Here is a 21,091-nt window from a genome sequence, read left to right as displayed (position 1 = left end):
TAACTGATTGAACAACTTAAGAAAAATTTAGGGACTAGAAGTTATATTTCTACAGGTTTCTTCCTCCCATTCTTAAAAGGAAAAAAGAAATAAAATATCAGCACATCATTAAGATTAACTGACATTATAAAAATAGAATGGGACGTGAATGGCAGGCATTTAAACTCTTAGTATAATAATGAAAGCATAAAAAGTAAGCGCCACAAATGAAAATAACAGAAATCGAAGGAGAATAATTTGTTAAAAACGGAAGCCTGGGAGCATGCTTATTTGTTCAATTATTAAATTTTACAGAACTCGGTGTCCAATTTTTTCCGCAGACTTCGTGGACTAATGGTAAATAACTATTGGGCCTACTTGCTTAACGGGCCCAAATTGACATTTGATATTGGGCCAACCAATTCCTTACAAGTGGGACCAACGCACCAGTCGGAGTGTTGAGCCCAACACGTCGAATGCTACCATCCACGCACAAGGACTGGATCTCCGCAAACAGAAATTAAATCTGGTAACCAACAAAATTGGATCTCGCAGATAAAACTAATCTTTGGTAAGGTAATAAATCGGAATTTGAACTCTCATTAAAAGAAGTGTCTACATTTATTACCCAATAATATCTCAAATAGAATTATTTTCAATAAAAAAATACATATACTTAAGAGGAAAAAAAGAAATTAGGTCTAGTACTAATAGAGGTCGAGTCTAATAGAAGGAGTTAAATCCATGTAACAAAAGTGATTGTCTTCTATTTTGGTTGATGAGTTTCTGGGATGAAGTCGTGGGGATGTGTTGAAATAAATTAACCAACACCGCTTTATCTTGCATGGTGAATATTGCCGAAACCAAAAAAGGAGAACGGACTGCCAAAGATTCTTTTTTTAGAAGCGAAAAGGCATACCTCCATGTACTAGCCATCGCATAAATAAAAAGAACTGAACGCAAATCCTTGAGAGTTGAGACCCGGAAAAAAAAAAAAAAAACCCTTTTGTTTTATTTTCCTTTATTATTTTTGTCTTGGGAGAATTTCTTTAATAAAGCAATTATGATTTACTGCGTCCATAGTGTTTTTGGTGTTTTCCAATTTTCTCTTTCAATGGTTTCATTCATCACTTGCTAGGAAATTCTCTCTTATAATTCATTTTACACAAAAATAAATTAATAAAATAAACTATAATTATGTTCAAAAGATAAAATCAATATAAAATTTAATGACATTCATACAAGGTTTGAAGGATTACAAATATATAGTGTTGCTAGCTTCTAAATGATTATTATTGACTATAATGCAATTATATCAACACTAAGACATTAGATTTCATAAAAAATTACTCTTTTTTTGGGTCAGGCATAAAAAATTACCATTAACTATATCTTTCACAAACTTATTTAATAAAATTTAATGACAAATTCCGCTAAAGCAATTTTCATTGCAAAATATTATTACATTTCTCGAAATGCTTAAAATATAATTTTGTTAGCTCCTAAATTTTTTATCGTATTTTTTCTGATTAAATAACATTAGATATTAAAAAAGCTCATAATACAAGTTGCAAGCCTTTTAAGTTTTTTTTTTTTTTAAACCATAGCTCTATGCACCCATCACACTTTATAAAACTAGCTTCTAAATGATTATTATTGACTATAATGCAATCATATCAACATTAACACATTAGATTTCATAAAAACTTACTATTAACTATGTCTTGCACAAACTTCGATAAATAATTAAAAAAAATTTTGTTAGGTTCTAAATTTATATTTTTTCTGATCAAACATTAGATATGAAAAAAGCTCATGATACAAATTGCAAGCCTTTTAAGAAGTTTTTTTAAAACCTTAAAAAACACACTTAATGTCATTTGGGTTACAAGATTTAAACAAGCCTTCTAAGAAATTAGAACAATATAATTTCATTTCCACAAACAAAACTTTTCCTGTCCAATGCTATGAGTAAAGCATTCAATAGGCCTCTTACATATGTAGCCTTTCCCCAAAACTCAATCATTTTGACAAACAATATACAAATTTTGGTCAAAGACGAGATCACATATCATCCCATTATAATGATCTCAGATACCTATCTCCACAATCCCCATATTCACAACATTATCATTTTTGTTAATATTAACAAATTATCTGGGTTAGGCCGCGGGCTTTAACAAGTCATATGGCATGCAGCTCCGTTGGAGAAACTAGGAAACCCAGAAGCCATCCTTTAATCGAAAATCTCTTGAGCTTCAATTATACTGTGCTGACTGAAAATGCGAGACAATGAGGTTAAGAGGACATTTTCTAATAGGGCAAAAGTACACATTTGTCTAAAATATCAACTTTTTCACCTAGTATCTTTAACTAGTTATTAAAATTCCTAACTAAACCCATCTAACTAATGACTTTTATCAAGGTAATTTTGATATTTTACAAGTAACTAATTTTAACTAACTTCATTAATTTATATAAAGTTATTAGATGCCTTCAATATGGACCGGAGGGAGTAATATTCAAGGAAAACAACAAACGAGATAGGAAGTAATATGGAAAAGAAATAAATGATGAATTAGTATGAGATCCTTACTGGTCGTCCTTTGACACACGATAATATTTTTCGGCATGTTGGCGTTGACCAATTAGCTGAGCAAAACGCTCATCATGAGTAATTACTATTAGCTGAAAGTTCTCCTGACCTTTCCTGTCCTCCATGATTCTGTATACAAGATAGATTGCAAGATTTTAGGCATGGTTACTACTAGCAATGATTTAGCATCAACCAGATAACCTGTTCACACCTTAGGAGAGCTGCAGCCAGACTTTCAGCATTTGGCCCATCCAAATTTGTTGTTGGCTCATCAAGTGCAAGAATTCCGCAGTTGAGGCAAAACGTCTCCGCTAAAGCCAACCGTATGATAAGGGATGCAAGTACCTGGAACCATAAAATATAGCCAAATACAATAATTTCGGAAAATTTTGCACTTTGATTTCACTAACATCCTTAGAAAAAGTAATGCATTCAGCATTAATTTACCTTCTGTCCAGCACTACATCTTCCTCTCATTTCTAACTCTGCATCACCAGTTTGCATGAGAACCTGTATGTAATTCAAAAGAATCAAGATATAAAAATTTCAACTTAAAAAATTGGCAGCTGTCAAAGCGTTGAAAGATTTCAGACCTTGTAACTATAGGAACGGGTACCAGCACCTTCAGAGTCTGAATGAATACTAATGTAGTCAATATCTTGTCCTCTATAAGTTTGCTGCCACAATTCCCTGATTATTTTGTTGATTTCTTCCATTTTCATTGTGTGAAAGCGCATCAACGCCCTGAATCATATAAAACGGAAGTGCTAATATGGTTAAACAGTGTATTGGATGACTGAAATTGTCACCTATATAGAGTACCCTATCATTGTATGTCGTGGGAAAATAGTAGATAAGAGGAATAAACAATAACCACAAAAGGCTATCTCAGTACAGCAATGTCATGAACTGCAAGAAAGGAAACATATTTTAGATGAGACAATTCTAGATGCAATATGTAGTCAACATACCAAGACTATACTGTTAGTTTCAAATTCAAATGTCAATATAATCCCAGTAATGATCTCCTTTTTTTTTCTTTTGGGTTTATGCCATCAGTTCCAACAGTGGTCTCAAACACTAATTTTGTTCAAGGTCTTAAATGAAACAATAGACCAACAATGCAAATATTTCTCTTTTTTCAGATTTAAATGAAAAGGACAGCACACAAACAGGTTGAAAGGAAAACATAGCACAAGGCACACTAGGAGAAAATCATTTTTGAAACGAGAAAGAATAAAAAAGATTAAACATTTTCGTTTAGTTCTATCATTGTATAGCTTTATTTGCAAGTGATAACTAATTTAACCTTTCAGATGTACATGGTAAATCATATAGGCCGGTCAAGGAAACTGATTTCCACTTTATTCAACTAGTCTCCGTATACACAAATAGCTATATTTATATTTGCAAGGTTCTTGAATCTAATCGGTTCTATAGTGAGCTGTATCCTAACTGATCGATAACTAAGCACGTGTTATAAACCAGCTATTAACACGACAACATATCACGAATAAACTCAACAATATAATGCCACTTATCAGTAAATTACTGAAATCTAACAATCTCACTTGTCGAGTGCATTGTAGTATCTATCCAGATCCTTGTTTGCCATTTCAGTTGTCTGCATAGAAATAGAGATGTTATCATGATGAAAGAGTATCAAAGGAGAATATGTACAAGTAGAATATTGCTGTAGATAACACCTTAAGTTGGATCAGCTGGTCAAAGTATCTTTTGTCTATGTCCTTGTATTGAGCTTGTTGAAGATCAACCTTATTTTTTTTAATATTGGTCTCGTATACAGACATTGTTCCACGACACTTGTTTAACTGTCTCCATAGTGGGCAGACATAGCAAAAAAGAAATAGAAGCAAGGCGTCAAATGTAAAGAAAATATGTCATGCAGATATGAGCAAAGTGGTCAAATAAATAAAAATATGCAATAAATAATGAGAACTCAAGAAAGGAAGCTCCGATTTTGCCACACATATTTTGCATTCATCAACAGCAATGGATCCCACAAATATTACAATTCATATTTATCTCCCGTATGTATTGCATCTTTGTCGCACTACAAGAAAGGCATGGGGGGTATTGCGACACAAAAAAACCAGACTCCAGCAGCTCTAGCTAAATCACACTAGGCCAGGAGCAAGTTCTTCAACTCCCTTGTTATAGGAAAAGCTAGGTTACGATTGAGGTCTCGATTAACTAGTGGATTGCTCTTGTATATTGGTACCAAAACCAATTTACTATAGGAAAAATTATAATCAAGTCCCAAGTAAGAGATTTTATTACCGAAAGGTCCCTTGATGTTCAAATTAATCTCAATTCCCAAGGGACTTCTGGGTAAGAGATTGCAATGTAAATTGACCATATTTCCTTGTCAATTCCAACTCCTTTGCTTCTCAATTGTGTCCATATGGATTGTCACTCCATGCAACAACATTGTCAAGTGAAAGGGCATGTGTCAACAACTTATTTTGCCTTAATATAATTTACAAGTCAGGATGCTTCAAATGACAACTTATTCTTGCCCAATTGACAAGTCGGTGCAGCACAATGTGACAACCTGTATAGGCACAATTGACAAGTAAAGGAATTGGAACTGACAAGAAAAGGTGTTATTAGCAAGATGGTTAATTCACAATCGCAATCTCTCACCCACAAGTCCCTTGGGACTTAAGATTAATTTGAACATTTCAAAAAACCTTGCAATAATAAAATCTCTTACTTGGAACTTGAATGTAATTTTTCCTTTACAATATTTCGGTCAAACAAATGCTTGTCTCTTTTAATGATGTTGCAGTTGCGGGGCCCATAGGATTCTTTCACCAAATGAGTGTGTCATGCGTAAATGAGGTTCAGAAGTTTATCTAACAGTGAGATTTCTTTATATGATAGATCAATATGTAAATAATAATGATGGTGTTTTTGCACAGAAGGATGACCCACGAATTTGAGAATACCTCAGAAAGCAGCCTCTCCCTCTCATGTGATAGTTTCTGGAGTTCACTTTCAACTGTAGAAATCCCTCCACTCTTCAGTATTCTTTCTTCTAGGGTTTCAATTTCAGATCCAAGCTCATCTACTTCAGCCTTCGTTTTCCTATAATTCAAGTTGTCCACAATATTTCTTTTTAATTGATCTTGATTTCTCATCACATCTTGACTCTTGTGTAGTTCGGATAAAATTTCCTTCTTCCTGACATCACAACTTTGAAGTTGAGATTCCGATAGGGATTTCTTTTCCTGTAGTTCCCTCAGCCTGTCTCTTTTCCTCGAATCATTGTACCTGGCCAGACAAAACAAGCAAGTGGTTAATCTTTTTTTTTGAAACAAAAAACAAAAAACAAAAGAGGACCATGTGGAATCATGAATCTTAAAATATCTGATAAGTTTTCAGTTTGGCAAGCCTTACTCTTTGATTTTGGAATTCATTTGAAACAGTGCTTCAGCTTCTTGCTGGTAAGTTCTCTTTTGTTCAAGCAGGTCTTCATATTCTTGACTGAGTTTAATTTTCAGTTCATTATGATCAGCAAGTAATCTATCTTTTTCCTTGGATAGTGGGCCTAGGGTGTCTGATAAATGCTGCAAAAAAAAAAAAAAAATCGATCAGTGAATTATGCATTATAAAAAAACATTGATTAGTGAATTATGCATTTTAACTATGCTCACAAGGGGAGAGAGACATGTAGTTGAGAATTGCAGCAGATTAGCTACAAATGCACAAATTACCAAGCTTAGCGATTTTGATGAAGTGGCATAATTCTGGAAAACATAAAGTGTACAGATTTTTCCGCATTCATAACCACATATGCAATATACTTAAAAACAAATGGGAAACAAATAAAATGGACCCAAGGAAAAGCTCAAAAAGAAAGATTACAAATATGTCAATGCTCTGCGTCAATAAAAGGTAGACATTCCATCTATATAAGCAAAGAACAAGCAGCACTACTCATGGCTTGTAAAAAGTGCAATTGCAATATATTTTATTAACATATAAATATTGATATTGGCAGCATTAGCAGAAACATTTATATATTATCTTCCCCAACGAACATGGATAGTGGTAGAAGGGCAGATGCATTATAAACCAGCCATGCCTAATCAAGCATTAGCACACCCAAGCTTGTGTATTTAAAATAGAATGAGCACGAATTCCAGCCTAGGAACTGAGATTATTCTTGATTAGTTCAATAAAAAGATCCAAACATGAACAATACTATAAATATAATATGCACTAGTATGCATACATATTAATTATAAAAAAACTACGAATTCCATAATTTATGATAGGCATATGTTAACTCTCTACCCACAAATATTTAAGTTTAAATGATAATACTCATCAACGCCTTTCAATAAAAAATGTATTTAATTCTTCATGAATAATTTCTTGACAGAAGATTTATATTTGAACAAACTTGTTCATTTCATAAATGAACAGAGAAATCCAAGCTTTAAAGTAGTAGTTCACAGGCAGCTAGGTTCATTAACACCTCCAAGTGAACCCATAAATAACTAAAATAAATAGGTAACCTTCTCATCAAGATCAACTAGATTCTTTTCTTCAATCAAGCGTTCCAGTTCTTCTTCTATCCTTTTAACATCTTGCAATGAGTTGGCCACTTTCATTTTCTCTTCCCTTAGAGTGTGCCACCTTATTTGAACATTTGATAAATCATTCTCCATATACCTCTGTTCTTCCCTCAGCTTCTCCAATTCATTGTGCAAAGTATCCCTTGTTGCCCAGATATGCATTAAAAAAAAAAAAAATTGAGAAAAAGCTAACCATGGAAAATAAATAGGATATGAATGTTCTTTGGAAATGGGAGATGAAGATAATTTCAATAAAAGCATGTTTTTTAATTAAGATCTGGATAATCAAATTCACAATGTTAATAAATAGGGGTGCTTAGCTAACGCTATTTTCTTTCTAGGTAATAAGAAGCTATTTACTTTGTGCCCTGCAGTGAGTTCAGCTCCAATTGAATTTCTTCCAGGGTCCTTGCTCCTTGTCCACGAAAATCAAGCTTATATTCTAAATCCTCAACTTGCCTTTGCAAAGCTTGAATTTCTTGGAAGAGCCGGTCAGCAGAATCAACAGGTTGTAATAAGCTTTCAACCAAATCCTTGTCAGCCTGTACTTGAGCTAAAACACCCAAAACCTGACAAAGAAGTTTTGATGAAAGAAGAAATCTTATAAGAAAAAGAACCAATGCCTTCATCATCTAAAACTTGAACGAACTACAGCAGCGTATATACTAGAACAGGTAACACCATGGAAAAAAGGGAGGGAAGGGGGGTGGGGAGTACTAAACAAGGAGAAGGAAGAGAGACATCCCCCCCCCCCCCAATTAGAAGGGGACGAAGATGGTCTTCAGGGGGATTTAACCCGCCAACTTCATGCAAGGGGATCACCTTGCCACCAGGGCAATGCAGTCATGTGCAGAGAAAATCAATTTAAAGCAAATATAAAGAATATAATGCTATGATAATAATTACATCATCAAGTGCCTGAGATTGTGTATCAAGCTCTTCATTAAGCTGCTGAAGTTCCTTTTCTTCATTGGGAATTGTATCCTTGCACGTTTTCACATATTCTTCATAAATCAAACGAAGCTTGTCCAACTGCTGATAACGAGAGTCTGCATTTGAACACTCTAGAGAAAGAGCTTTCATATGCTCGGTAGTACTAGCAGCCTTAACTCTTTGCTGTTGTAACAAAATAAAAAAGAAGAAAAAGAAAACACAAAACAGCATGAAGTGTTTCCTCTGAGACGATAGGTTGCATTGATATACGATAATAAACAAAAAGAACCTTCTTGACAAAATCGTCTTCTTCTTCTGGAGAGAAAGGGCGCTCACAGCAGGGGCAAAAGTGACGAGCCCGAGCCAGCTTTTCAAAAGGATCAAACATTTGCCGCATGCCATCAGCCATGTTACATTTGCTGCAGGAAACCACCACATGATGTGTTAATATATTTGAGACTAGCACAAACACTATGATGTCTTGACCAGGATAACAGGATCATTTGATCAATATGGTGGGTGACATAAATTTGACCTTGTCAGTTCATCTCTTTTCGCCATGGAGGCCTCTAAAACTTTGAGATAGGAATCAACCCCAGAAGATTGCGGTTCCAAAGACTGAAGCTTGGATTCAATAAATCTCTTTCTTGCTGTGAAAAGATTATTTAAATTCAATAATTCTGCATCGTTGAAGAAATATAGCACACTAGGATGCAAGACAAAGAAAGGCAACATAAAGAATAGATTACTTCAATTGACGACACAATTGGTCATGTCAAGAGACATAACGTGAAATTATGCAATGCTCTTCTATTATCTTGCACCTATAATTAATGTTTGACATACATAAATCATGAGGCATTCAATAGCACTACATAATCATGTAGACACTCAAACCATGAATCTATATTCATTATTACTTGGTATCTAAAGCACGCAATGTAGACAACTAAACAGTATCAACGTTGTTTCTATAATGATGGCATTTTAATACTTTGAGCACCAAGATGAATATTTCTAATCGTAAAGAGGAATGGATGCATTGCTTGATTTTATTCATATGAACATTCATACACACAAAGCAGGTCTCTTGACTTAACTGTGAATGATTCTATCATAGCAGCTCATTAACATTCTGACTGAATGATCAAGCTGAATATGATTACAAGATATTCAAAATAAATGAAACTTTTGAAAGAATATCCTTTGTTATTCATATTAAAACGTATATTTGGGCATATCAAGCACAAAAAGTACACAATGGAACCCTGTAATAATTGTATTATTAATGTAAAAAGGTATGCCATCATATCCAACAGTGACTAGAAGACAAAGGATATAGAACCAGTGTAAAAGGAAAAGGTAAAAACAAGAAGCCAAAAAGATAGTCCCAAATGTTTATGAGCCTGCAAATTTTCAACCCTTTTACATCACTCCAGCATAAATACAACCTCATTACTACCACCCTCCACCACCACACACCCCCCCCCCCCAAAAAAAAAAAAAAACACCAAAAGAAAAACACACACGCCACACCCACAACAATGCACGCATGAACTCAAGTATCATGTACTGAAGCAGGCAGGCAAGGGACACATCATCACTATTCACACCATTCCCCCCTCTATATTCTTTTTCTTTTTTGTTCATTCTGCCACAAGAGTTAATGGACCATGATCCACGGGATACAAACCCATAATTAACTCCCCAAGCAAGCGTCACCTTGTCCTCAAGGCAGATATGAACAAATCTACACTTGTATAGCTTGAAATTCCTACCAAGCACTTCCAATTTCTGGAAGCCCCTTCCATTTAATTAGTGCCACCATTTTCTCACTGAGTGGGATGTATATATGGATGGTTGAATCTTCACTATCATGGTTCACACAACAGACAAGTTCTAGGGTTGGATCAACATCCATTGTGCAAAAGCGAAGACAAGAAGGAAGAAAAGAGGAACAAAAGGTATTTCCAAGTGTTTGACAAGCTATCCTCCCCTTCTCCACTCCACTCTCCATCAAATAACTTCCTCAAAACCCTCTCCCTCTCTCTCTCACTCACACAGACGTCCATCAATATATGTAACAACACTAAAATGTAACGACTCTCAATGTGGAAGAAAATTTGTGTTAAGATTCCCACACTATTTGTAAGTATTTCCACAGATTCTTAATTCATACCAATTCCTCAAAAACAACACCTTTTTTTTAAGTTCTTTGAAGGATAGATGAGACTCTTACATTCCATATCTTTCCGATGCTTTAATAGATTATTATTAATTTCCTGTACTTTTATCTGTAGCACATTGACTTCCTTCTCAGCTTCACGGGACTTCGCATTTATATCATCAAATTCAATTCCAACCGACCTGCAATTCAAAACATATAAACAAAATAGAATCAACAAACATGGGGATTCTTATAAAATAAAAGCATGTTGTTAGATTGTATTGCAACTACTGTAATTAATTAGGACATAGGCTTTGTATCCTTTCTTCTCCTAGTCCCTTCATTCACTGTAAATATTTAGTTACTTCCTAGAATTACTCCCTCATGTATGTACGTATCCATGTAATCTTATCAATGAATGTCATCAGAGAATACTTTTTCAGACCTGTCACACATAATACAAAAAATGTTAGAGTAGAAGAGGCTAAGGCAGAGATATGCCTGGACAAATAGAATGTGTACAACCAATTTGCTTGATTATAATATTTCTTCACATCCACTGCACAGCGGGTTTCTTCAACCAAATTTAAAATGAAAATACTTATTGGCAATTGACTGTTCATTTTAAATCTGTCTTCCTAGGAAAAAATAAATGAGTGAAAGAAATGAATCGGTCTGTTCTAGAGTTAGAATTTCATTTTTTTCTACAAAGCACGTACAAATGCATGAAGTACAAGCAAAATGTCCAGAAATATAAAGCAATTTCTCGATTTTTTCAAAAAGAGTAAAAATGCCCCAGCAATTTCTTCAATTAATAAGTAATTATGCAAAAGAAGAAATTATAACAAGGAAAGTGCATAAGTTTCAAGGTTGACATCAGACATCCTCTATTAGAAAGAGTGACATTCAATGCAATAGGACCATCTAAGGACATGTTAGGTTAGATGAACAAAAAGATCTCTGTCCCTTGCTGATTTATGTAATACTCAGCACACTGATGTCATTATCACTTAGAAGTGACAATATTTTTTAAATCACAGGCATTAAGGACATTTGTCGTCTACAAATCATTTTTCTAGTATATTTTTCTTTTTATTCTGTGCAACTCAAAGTGAAAAAGCCCCCTGTTTTTTGGAAAAATTATCAGTAGCATGACACCAAAAGGAAACCAATAATAACTCTGTCCATAACAAGCAAAACAACCCAAAGATCAGGAAAAAGTTCCCTATGATGAGGTCTCAATACATGTGTTTATCCTATGAAATTCATCAATGACTATTTATCCTTTCAAAACATATAATGGCATGTCATAGAGTAGAGACACAGTTAAAGGCAAGCTTTTATCATATTTCTTCATTAAAAGCTAGAAAAGGGTCTATGTTGATGGTAAGTCCCCCATGGGGAATACCATGTGCTTAAGGTTTTGTTATGGCTATACATAGTGCCCAGAGTATACTGATGTAAAAAGATGCGGCGCTCAATTTCTCTTCTTCTCTATTTTGGCCTGTTTCAGTTTTATCTGTGCAATGAATCATCAGGCTTCACAAAAATGGGCTGGTTCAAATGCATTTTTGTTAGGAACAAATAGATGAGTTGATACTTGAACAAATAAAAGGTTGTTATTGCTTCCCACCTTGGAAGCATGGACATAGACACAAACACAAGATGGACACAGCAACATAACAGATAAGAAGTGCCACATAGTCTCCCTTTGTGTCTCAGACAAGTGTTCAATATATTCAAGCAAAGATACAGGTATTTTTCTCAAGTGTTTGTGCATTATCGCTCCCAGCAATTCTTTGCTGTCTCTTTTCATGATAACTCTCTTGCTCTCACACACTCTGTTTACTCTCTGAGAGCAAGAGAGGAAGAGTTTGACCAACCTTGCTGCCTGTGTAATTTCCTTCTTCAAGTCCTTATCAGAAGGCATCCTCCCTTTTAGCACCCTTCTTACTTTATCCTTGTGATCATCTATTCTGAAAGAACCCAACAAGTAAACATCTACCTAAGAAAATACTCTAAACAAGAAGCTGAGAGTCAAGGAGATGAAAAAGATTATCAACTTACATCTTTCTATGCTTTTTCTTCTGATTCTCCAGCTCAGTTTTCTTCAGAGACAGCTTCACTCTGTCCTCTGAATCAGAAGCCATAATATCCTTCTCATGATTGACAGCCTTGATTTTTTGTTCTACACTAAATAGTTCACTCTGCTTTTGACGTATGTTTGCTTCAAATTCTCTCTCAGCAAGTTGGTTCGTCTTCCTCTCAACTTCAATCCGCTACATGAATTACTAGAAAATATATCAACCTTGTTTTCTAAAGTCTTCAATTACAATTATTAACTACAAAAACAACAACATAAAGCAGCACATTCCTTACCAACTTTCTTTCCCGTTCATCAATATGGGTAAGGTTTACATTAGGAATTTGTAGTTCAAATGAATCTCGCTCTGTTTCCTTTTCTTCAATGCGCTTTGAAATGCCACTCTGCATGTACAATAAGTCCATCAGCATCATACAACTATAGACATTTGACAAGAGACATATGCATTTAGACACAAACCTTGATCTCTATTTTAGCTTGTTTTTGAGCCTCAGTGTTTTGCCAGCGAGAATTTGCATTCATGTACTGATCCCATGCTGTCTTAAGTTCAATTTCATTTGCGTTCTGCACAAACATACAACACACACACGCATCCCAAAATATCCCTCTAATAATTTATTTCAAACATCGAAAGTGTATTTCAGAATATCTTGAAGTAGAAACACGAGTTACCTTTTTCTCTTGAAGATCCTTCTCAAGATCCACCAACCTTGATTTTATACGATTTGTTAAGTTTAAGGCAATTTCATCACTGAAGGGAGTCTTTGGAAGAGACCCAAAATTATGCTTAATGAAAATATTTTGTATGGAGGAATCACGTTCATTCTTCAAAGACATGTGAGCCTGCAGCAATTTGAAGTAGAGATAAAATTAAAATTACAGCTTGCATCGTTAAATGGCTTTACAGGCACCAACTTGTGTATTGAACCCTACGTCTGCTTCAGTTTGTAGCTTGCTTATCTCCCATATGGAATCATTGATAGTTTGCTTAAGGAATGAACTTTTAGTGTCAATATCATTCATCTCCCTCTCCAACTTGCTTATTTTTGTTTGTAAAATAGCAATTCTTTCTTCAAACTTAGTCTTCCATTCCATCAACTCTTCATCAGTGTCTGGTCAGAGCAAAACAAACGCATGACGAACTATGGAAATCTCAAAATATAATAAATGCCCAGTTCAAGGAACCTAGTAAAACTTCTAAAAATAATAACTTGATGCAATAACTTGGATAAGGAATTTAAAACTGAATCATGAATAACAGCAAATAATTGACTCATTCCGTCAACCCTGATCAATGAACCTTCATTCTCTTCATTAAGAGCTGCATACTGTTTCTCTTGTTCCTCAAACAAGGCACTTCGTCGAGCACTTTTAGTTGATATCAAGTCCTGCAGTTTCTGCAATTCTTTCAATGTTGCCTCCGCATTATGAATTTTGTCTTCCAAATTTTTAACACTCGCATCCAATTCTTGCATCTGAAATTTTACAGATTCTGTTTTCTCTTGATCTTGTCCAATGCTTTCCCGAAGCTACAAGACAATACAATTTTATAATTAGCTCATTTTTTATATTGAGATATTGTAGTTAAATTAAACAGAAACAGAACCTACTTTTCAGATAAATGCTTTGGAATGCCTTGGTTCAAACAAATCCAGAACAAAGAAAGTCCCAGGAATTGCAAAAAACAATTGCAGTCAGAAATAGACAAGGGAGAAGATGATGGCAATGCACAGTAGAATTGTTTCACAAAACGCAAAGCTGCAACACAATAAGCACATCAAAGAGAACTTAAGAGGATATGCTTAATCAGGTGATTTTTGCAGATTAATGTTATTTTTATTTTAATTCATTTAAATTCGGAAAAACCGGGGAGCAAGAGGCATTTATTACAAATTTGTATAGTCCACATTTATCGATCATTACCATAGAGAGTAGAGATGGAAATGAGGGAAGATAATTTACAAGTTTTATCTTTAGTTTTGTCAAAAATGGAGAAGAGGAAACTAACCTTGTATGCAGCATCTTTTAGGGTTTGAAGATTTTCAAGCTTCAACCTGTAAGTCTTAATCTCTTGAGCCTGTTCCTTGTGAAGTTTCTTTATAACCTCTAATGCCTTTGTGTATCTGGTCAGCACAATAGCACATACTAAGATGTATGATGAAACTATAAATAGCAAAGAACAAAATATAGCAAGTAAAAAGAGCCATCCGCAGAATGCTGCAGCACATAAAGCATCTAAACCCAAGAATTTTCAAAATCTCCCACTTGAATTCCATGGCATAAGAATGAAACCAAAACAAAGTACGTTTACAATTGCCAGTTCAAGGAAACATAAATGATACATGGGATAATTAGAACATGAAAATGAATTAAATTAAGCTAACCAAGTTAAGGACTTGATAATTATGAATCATGAGGTATTGGTGAATTTCATTCAAAATACTAGGCCTTGTAAAGTTAAACAGGCTTAAATCAGGGTCCATGGAACTTTTCAGTCTTAAGCCCATTGAGCTACAATATAGAGATCAACAAAGTTGAAAGAACGATGTCCTAAATATAGGAATCAGTTGTGAATGTAGAAAGATCTTGAATAGATACAAATGAGATTAAAAGCACTTAAATTAAGTCCCATATAACCCTGCACTAAGTTAAACAAGTTGTCTACATACTTGTTATGAAGACCCATTAAAATTTGATTCCCTAGTAAGGTGGTAATGATGATTTGAGAAGGTAGGGCGAACATGACTTTTCTAAGATGAATTTTGGCAAGGAATACAAATGTGTCAGATGGAGTGATTTAGATAAGGTCTTGATATTATCACAGATCTCAATGATTGTGAAATGAATAACTATAATGCTTTTGATATTCAAAGTCCCAAATTACATGATTGCTAGGTCAACCTGAGTTAAAAGAGACAGCTACAGAGTCCCAACAATAGCCCATGATTCATGAAAAAGAAACCCCTTAAGGATGAGACAGAAAGGGTATTTTCACAAGTCCAGTTTCATATGACTTACTGTACATAAATAGGAGAGTTGGTATGAAAGAAGAGTTCTTCAAGAAAATATGATACCGCGTTGCAGAAAAAATATCATCAAACTTTTTCTTCAATGTTGAAGAATCCTGCAGAGGCCAATTGGCTTCATCTTGATGAACAAATATAACATTTTCCAAAATGGCCTTTGAAACACCCATTAGTGCAGAAATTTCTCGATCCATATCAGCACATCTATAGCTGAGGCAGACTTTCTGCAGAAGAGAACCAGGAAGGGAAAAAAAGGCAAATGGGCAATTATTAACACCTAATAAATAATATGCTAGTTCCTTGATAGGCACCGTAGAAATGAGGAGTGAGTGAATATGAAGAGCAGTATGACATAATCAACAAGCAACAACCAGAGAAGCCAACAGGCAATTATGTACTATAAACAAATGAGCTTTTTAAAAGCAGCAATACTCAGAGTTTTAATGGATAAATTAGAAGAAGACTTCTATGTGTTGGACCTACAGTCCTTAGCATGCCTCTCACTGCAAAATGCAACATTGGAAAATTTGTGGTTTTTCCTAATACCTCAGTCTGCAGCAATGCTGCTTAAATTTCAAGTTCATTACTATTATAGAACACTGTACAGATGACTAAAAAGTTTATAGTTCTTTATCAACATAGAATTTTCAAGAAAGTAAACGAATCACTTTTTTTTTTTTTTTTGCACAGTCGACTTGGAATAAAAATTAATAAGTAAAACAAAGACCACATCTGGTGTCCAAATTATAACGACCACAAAAATCGTACCTCCCCAGTATGAGGATTGATTGTCTGAAGTACACTCTCAATCGCCTTATATTCCATCTTTGATGCCTTTTGCGTTAGCTGAAAAGATCTTATGCATACGACATCTTTACCTGCTGCTGTCTTGAATCGTAGTTTAATCTGCCCTTTCGTTTCAGTTTCTCCAGCTACCTACAGTCACAACACCCCCGGGGAAGGCCCCCAGAAAAATAAGAAACTTGCGAGATTTCTTTACTTGGACACGGAAAAGAAAGGGAAATGCCCTACTTCTCAAAACACCCAAGTAAAATGTTTGAGCACTCTACATAACAGCCGAAGAAAACAGACCTTGGGGTCATGAATGAAGCTGTGGCCAGACCTAGCGTTAGGAGGCAACTCCCCTGTACATGAAAGCTTCAAGCACTCAATAATTGTCTGCACAGCGTAATTCCAAACGGCCATTAAACATCTCAGATAGAGAGCGAACTAAAAGAGTATGAATCAAGAGATGTAAAGCATATTCTACTGACAGTTTTTCCAGCTCCATTGGGTCCAACAATTAGGGTTAAGGGCTTGAAGAAGGTGATGACGTTCTTGTTCTCCGGGTCGAAGCTCCGGATACCTTTGATCAACATCTTATCGACCGTACTCATCTTCACTAAGTCGTAGTATTCCCCGAGTTTGGCCCGGGGAAGCCAACGGAACACTGATGAGTGTGAAGACTGATTCAGAAATGGAGAAGTGACTAGCACCGTGCAGCGGGAAAAGGCGGGACTGGCAACTTATTTTTTCTTTTGCCGGCTCTTCGCAGTTTCGAATTTTTGATTAAACGATACGCTGGGCATGGTCGTGTATATGGGGACACGGTAATATGGCCATCCCGGACCCTTTCCTCGGTCCAAAAGGCAGTGCGGTTTGGACCTCTCACAATAAGTTCTTGCAAACCCCTCCCGCATGTCCATCAATCAGAATTGACCACCTATGAACAAACAAAATTTGGTCTAATCTCCACTACGTAATGAATAAAAATTCAAATTCTTGTTAAAAGAAGTGCGTATATTTAGTGTTAGATATTACATCAAATTAGATTACCTCCAATAAGATATACTTATGCCTATCAGAAAAAAGATTACTTATAACAAAGTTTGTACAGCCAAAATATAAGCTTCAAGAAAACAAATTACATAACTGAAAAAGTTAGTTAAAATTGATCAAAAATGATAAATATGTAAAAATAATGTAATTTGTTTTTTTCAAACACCTAGTGAGCGGGAGAGAGAATGAGTAGAAAAACAGAGATAAAAGAAACATATAATTAAATAAGAGGTAAAAATAAAAAAAGGCATTGAATGATTAAATAAATTTAAATCTAAGTTTATTATAAAAAAAAAAAGGACTCATTCAACTGTTTGAAACTTATATTTTGAACGAGAATGAGTATTATAATAACTTTTTTTCTCAAAGATGTGAACAACATAAGTAGCTAGCAAAAATAAATAAGTCGTGCTTTTGATAAATATAACTTTATTATAAATCTATTACTATTATAAGGGAAGGGTCTCTGCAAGGCCATCTAGAAGCGCAACAAGTGGCACACCGAGAAAGGAGATAAATACATCAATTTTTTAATCATTTTGAAATAAAGAGTAATCTCTTTTACTAATTAATAAATCATTTAATAATTGTTTTATTATTGCATATATTGGTTGCCCCACGTTTAAGATTATGCAATAAGGAACGTGGGTAGATTATTTCATTATAAGTAATTTTTGTGTATATTGGTTGGCCCACGTTCTCTTTTACTAATTAATAAATCATTTAATAATTGTTTTATTATTGCATATATTGGTTGCCCCACGTTTAAGATCATGCAACATAGAACGTGGGTAGATTATTTCATTATAAGTAATTTTTGTATATATTGGTTGCCCCACGTTTAGGATCATGCAATATAAAATACTAATAGAAAAAATAATGAATTTTTCGCTATATAAGGAGTAGGAGCCTGTGGATTTATTCTAGTTAGCAAATTCCTCCTGTTGTTATCGCACCATCAGTGTTCTCCAAGTGTTCACATGGCTCCTACATTTGATTCAGTTCGTGCTATTAACCCATGCAGACAAAATTGGAAAATCAAAGTTCGTGTGGTTCGATTATGGACTATGCCCGGACGCTACTCTCATGAAGAGATATCATCCATGGAAATGATTCTCAGGGATGAGGATGTAAGTGTTTTACTGATTAATTTAGGCATCTTACTTCTTGTGTTCCAAGAGTTATTTTCTTACAGGGTGACAACATCCATGCTATAGTTAAGACTGCCTTCCTTCCACGACATCGCAAGAATTTTGAAGAGGGAAAAACATATGTGGTTTCATATTTTTATGTTTCTCCCAATACAGGCTCATACCGAACCACTAATCATCCCTACCGAGCAAACTTTATTTTTTCCACTTCTGTTCGACCATATGCGGATGATGGCAAAATAAACAACTTTGGTTTTGTATCCCATTCATTGTCTAAAATATTAGCCGATCAGTTTGATGATCGATATCTAATTGGTAGGCTATTATACAAGTGTTGGATATGAGATTAATATGTTAAAATTATTTGTGGTGAGCTAAATCTATATTTTCTCTTGTAGATGTCATCGGGTTACTAACTGGAGTGGGAGAAAAAGAAGAATGCAATGTCAATGGACACACACAGTTTAGGCTTGATGTAGAGTTACTGGATGAAGGGTACACTCTTATTCTGAGTTTGTTTCTCCCAATTTAGCCAAGTCAATGATTAAAAACTTAGGTTTAGAGCGGAATTTTTCTTTTTGTTTCTTTCATTTTGACAGGAAGGAAAAACTAGAATGTACACCGTGGGGAGATTTTACTAATGAAGTTCTGCAGCATGTGTCTCGTGTCCACACTGGTTCTACTATCTGCTCGGAATCTGAATCAAACGAGGGATCCCTTAACTAGTAAGGGATCCATAGAACAAATCGCACTTTTACCACTAAACTATACCCGCTTCAATGCGATTATTGTATATAAATGGAACTATCATTCAACTATGCAAAGTTAGGGAGTTTAAAGGTCTGATACTGTTTATTTGACACCATAGTTACATTGGGTTCCTTTGAACAATAATAAATCTAATTTTGTTCCATGTAATGGCATGGCAGGAAGGAAAAAAGTCTCTAATTCCATGTACTCTTCCCCTCTCCTGATTCATCTTGCAATACAAGAAGTGCAAGAGTTTTTGCAAATGTATGCAATTATATTGGTTTGAGTATAATAGAGTCTACATTTATTCCAAGTTTTATTGTATATGATAGCATTTATCTTTTTTTTAAAATATTTTTCACAGATTGAAAAGTGTTGGGATTCAGTTGGGCCAAACACCTGCTCGAATTGCTCCACAAATTGTAGTATCTGTGGCCGACGATCTACTGGCTTTAGATGACCACAGAAAAATAGTGGATTTACGATTTGGACCAACAGTGCATATATAGCGTAATGCATTGTTTTCTATTTCGTTTGTTTGTATTTTTGTCATTCTTACTATTCTTATCTTGATACTGTATATATACCTTGTGTTATTTATTACAGGAATCTATAGTGATTACTATGGCAGATATTGTAGATATGAGATCTAATCGTGGATGGATGTACACATCATGCAAACAGTGTAGCAAGAAAGTGGTTCCAGATGGAGAAGGTTTCTTTTGTGAAAAGTGCCAAGCTATCATAAAAGCTGTTATTCCCGAGTAATGTTAATGTGATATATCTCTTTCGGTGGTCACAATTTTCATACAAAAATATGTATTATCCATAGTAGAATCTAAAGTTGCAATTGTAAACACTACCAATGTTGAGAAGGCAAACCCATTTGGTAATTTCTCATCAGCTGATTGTCAAGTTGAGGTAAAGAGTAGCAAGCACAATGCTTGTTTCGTGGAAATCCCTTCTACTACATCTGGACATAATGGTGCAAAGAACGGTACTGAAAATATGTTAAATCATCCACTTGGTGGAAATCTTGAAGCTGATGAAAATAATACATCATTTGCAAGACGCCGTAGAGCAAAACGTAAACAAATCTAGGAAGAATAGGCTTTAGTTGATGATTTCAAACTTTCTGTCATGTTGCTAATATCATTTCTAGCTCTTATTCCTAATCTAGTGTTTTTAATATGTTTTTAGGTTATGTATTTATTTCCAGTTATTATGTGCGTTGGTCATTTTCTTAGAGACAATTATGCTTTCTATAATGGTCAAACAATTTCGTTGGTTTCATTTCATACTTATCTGTTTATTTTATGTAATTTACATGTCGTCCTAGAACCATTAAGAAAAATATGATTGATATTTCGTCTATTTTATTATTCATGCAATATTATATATATATTTTTTACCTACTTGTCATTATAAATAACATATGAAATAATGATGTGACTTTTGTTTTTTTTTCCCTATAGTCTATTGAGATGCTTATACAGACTTTAAAAAAAAATAAAATTTAAACTGCTAATAAAAATTTACTGCTTATAGCTAGGATGCATGGCATATGTATTTATTTGTATTATCCACTTGTTGGACTTCCTTTTTTTTTTTTTTTTGGTGTGGAGCAATGATACGCTTGTGTTGCAGTGGATTTAAAAATAGCTAAATCTATCCATATCTTACACACCATGTTCTTTCTAGGCCCACTAACAATTTAATAAATTTCGACTTAAGGTAGGGTGTTTGCGACAACAGTGTCAAAAAAGGCAAAAAAAAAGAAAGAAAGAAAGAAAGAAATTGCTTCTAATATGATAAATACTATAGATTTCAATTAGCCTATTATTAGCAATTAAAAAACTAAGCAAATTGATTATTTGCTCTATTGCCAACTTTGTTTACAATATTCCAAGCCACCACTAATTTTTTTTCCCTTTTATAC

The 21,091-nt window shown here is 34.5% G+C and overlaps 2 protein-coding genes across 2 annotated transcripts; one reads left to right on the top strand and one right to left on the bottom strand.

Annotated features, from left to right (window-relative positions):
* Positions 1 to 1,810: 1,810 nt before the first annotated feature.
* Positions 1,811 to 16,981, bottom strand: LOC114729765 (DNA repair protein RAD50). Its single transcript, XM_028916801.1, has 27 exons — positions 16,687 to 16,981; positions 16,505 to 16,591; positions 16,181 to 16,348; positions 15,461 to 15,636; positions 14,395 to 14,509; positions 13,687 to 13,915; positions 13,320 to 13,498; positions 13,059 to 13,229; positions 12,846 to 12,950; positions 12,662 to 12,769; positions 12,350 to 12,561; positions 12,166 to 12,258; positions 10,355 to 10,482; positions 8,651 to 8,765; positions 8,405 to 8,534; positions 8,089 to 8,298; positions 7,543 to 7,751; positions 7,123 to 7,324; positions 5,999 to 6,168; positions 5,548 to 5,872; positions 4,282 to 4,407; positions 4,147 to 4,199; positions 3,169 to 3,319; positions 3,023 to 3,085; positions 2,787 to 2,920; positions 2,576 to 2,704; positions 1,811 to 2,255 (listed from the first exon to the last, which is right to left on the bottom strand). The coding sequence occupies exons 1-27, from the start codon at positions 16,807 to 16,809 to the stop codon at positions 2,216 to 2,218; spliced, it is 3,951 nt and encodes a 1,316-aa protein (XP_028772634.1). The 5' UTR covers positions 16,810 to 16,981; the 3' UTR covers positions 1,811 to 2,215.
* Positions 16,982 to 18,231: 1,250 nt separating this feature from the next.
* Positions 18,232 to 20,253, top strand: LOC114729766 (uncharacterized). The gene is made up of 8 exons (XM_028916802.1): positions 18,232 to 18,381; positions 18,447 to 18,717; positions 18,801 to 18,897; positions 19,002 to 19,078; positions 19,332 to 19,416; positions 19,517 to 19,649; positions 19,759 to 19,867; positions 19,988 to 20,253. Exons 1-8 carry the CDS (start codon positions 18,232 to 18,234, stop codon positions 20,251 to 20,253), a joined length of 1,188 nt encoding a protein of 395 aa, XP_028772635.1.
* Positions 20,254 to 21,091: the final 838 nt, after the last annotated feature.

Source organism: Neltuma alba, unplaced genomic scaffold, assembly GCF_004799145.2.
Source record: "Neltuma alba isolate B1F8T4 unplaced genomic scaffold, ASM479914v2 tig00012674_pilon, whole genome shotgun sequence".
NCBI classification, from domain to species: domain Eukaryota; kingdom Viridiplantae; phylum Streptophyta; class Magnoliopsida; order Fabales; family Fabaceae; genus Neltuma; species Neltuma alba.
The sequence above is the reverse complement of the archived record's forward strand: the minus strand, read 5'-3'. Positions and strand labels throughout refer to the sequence as shown.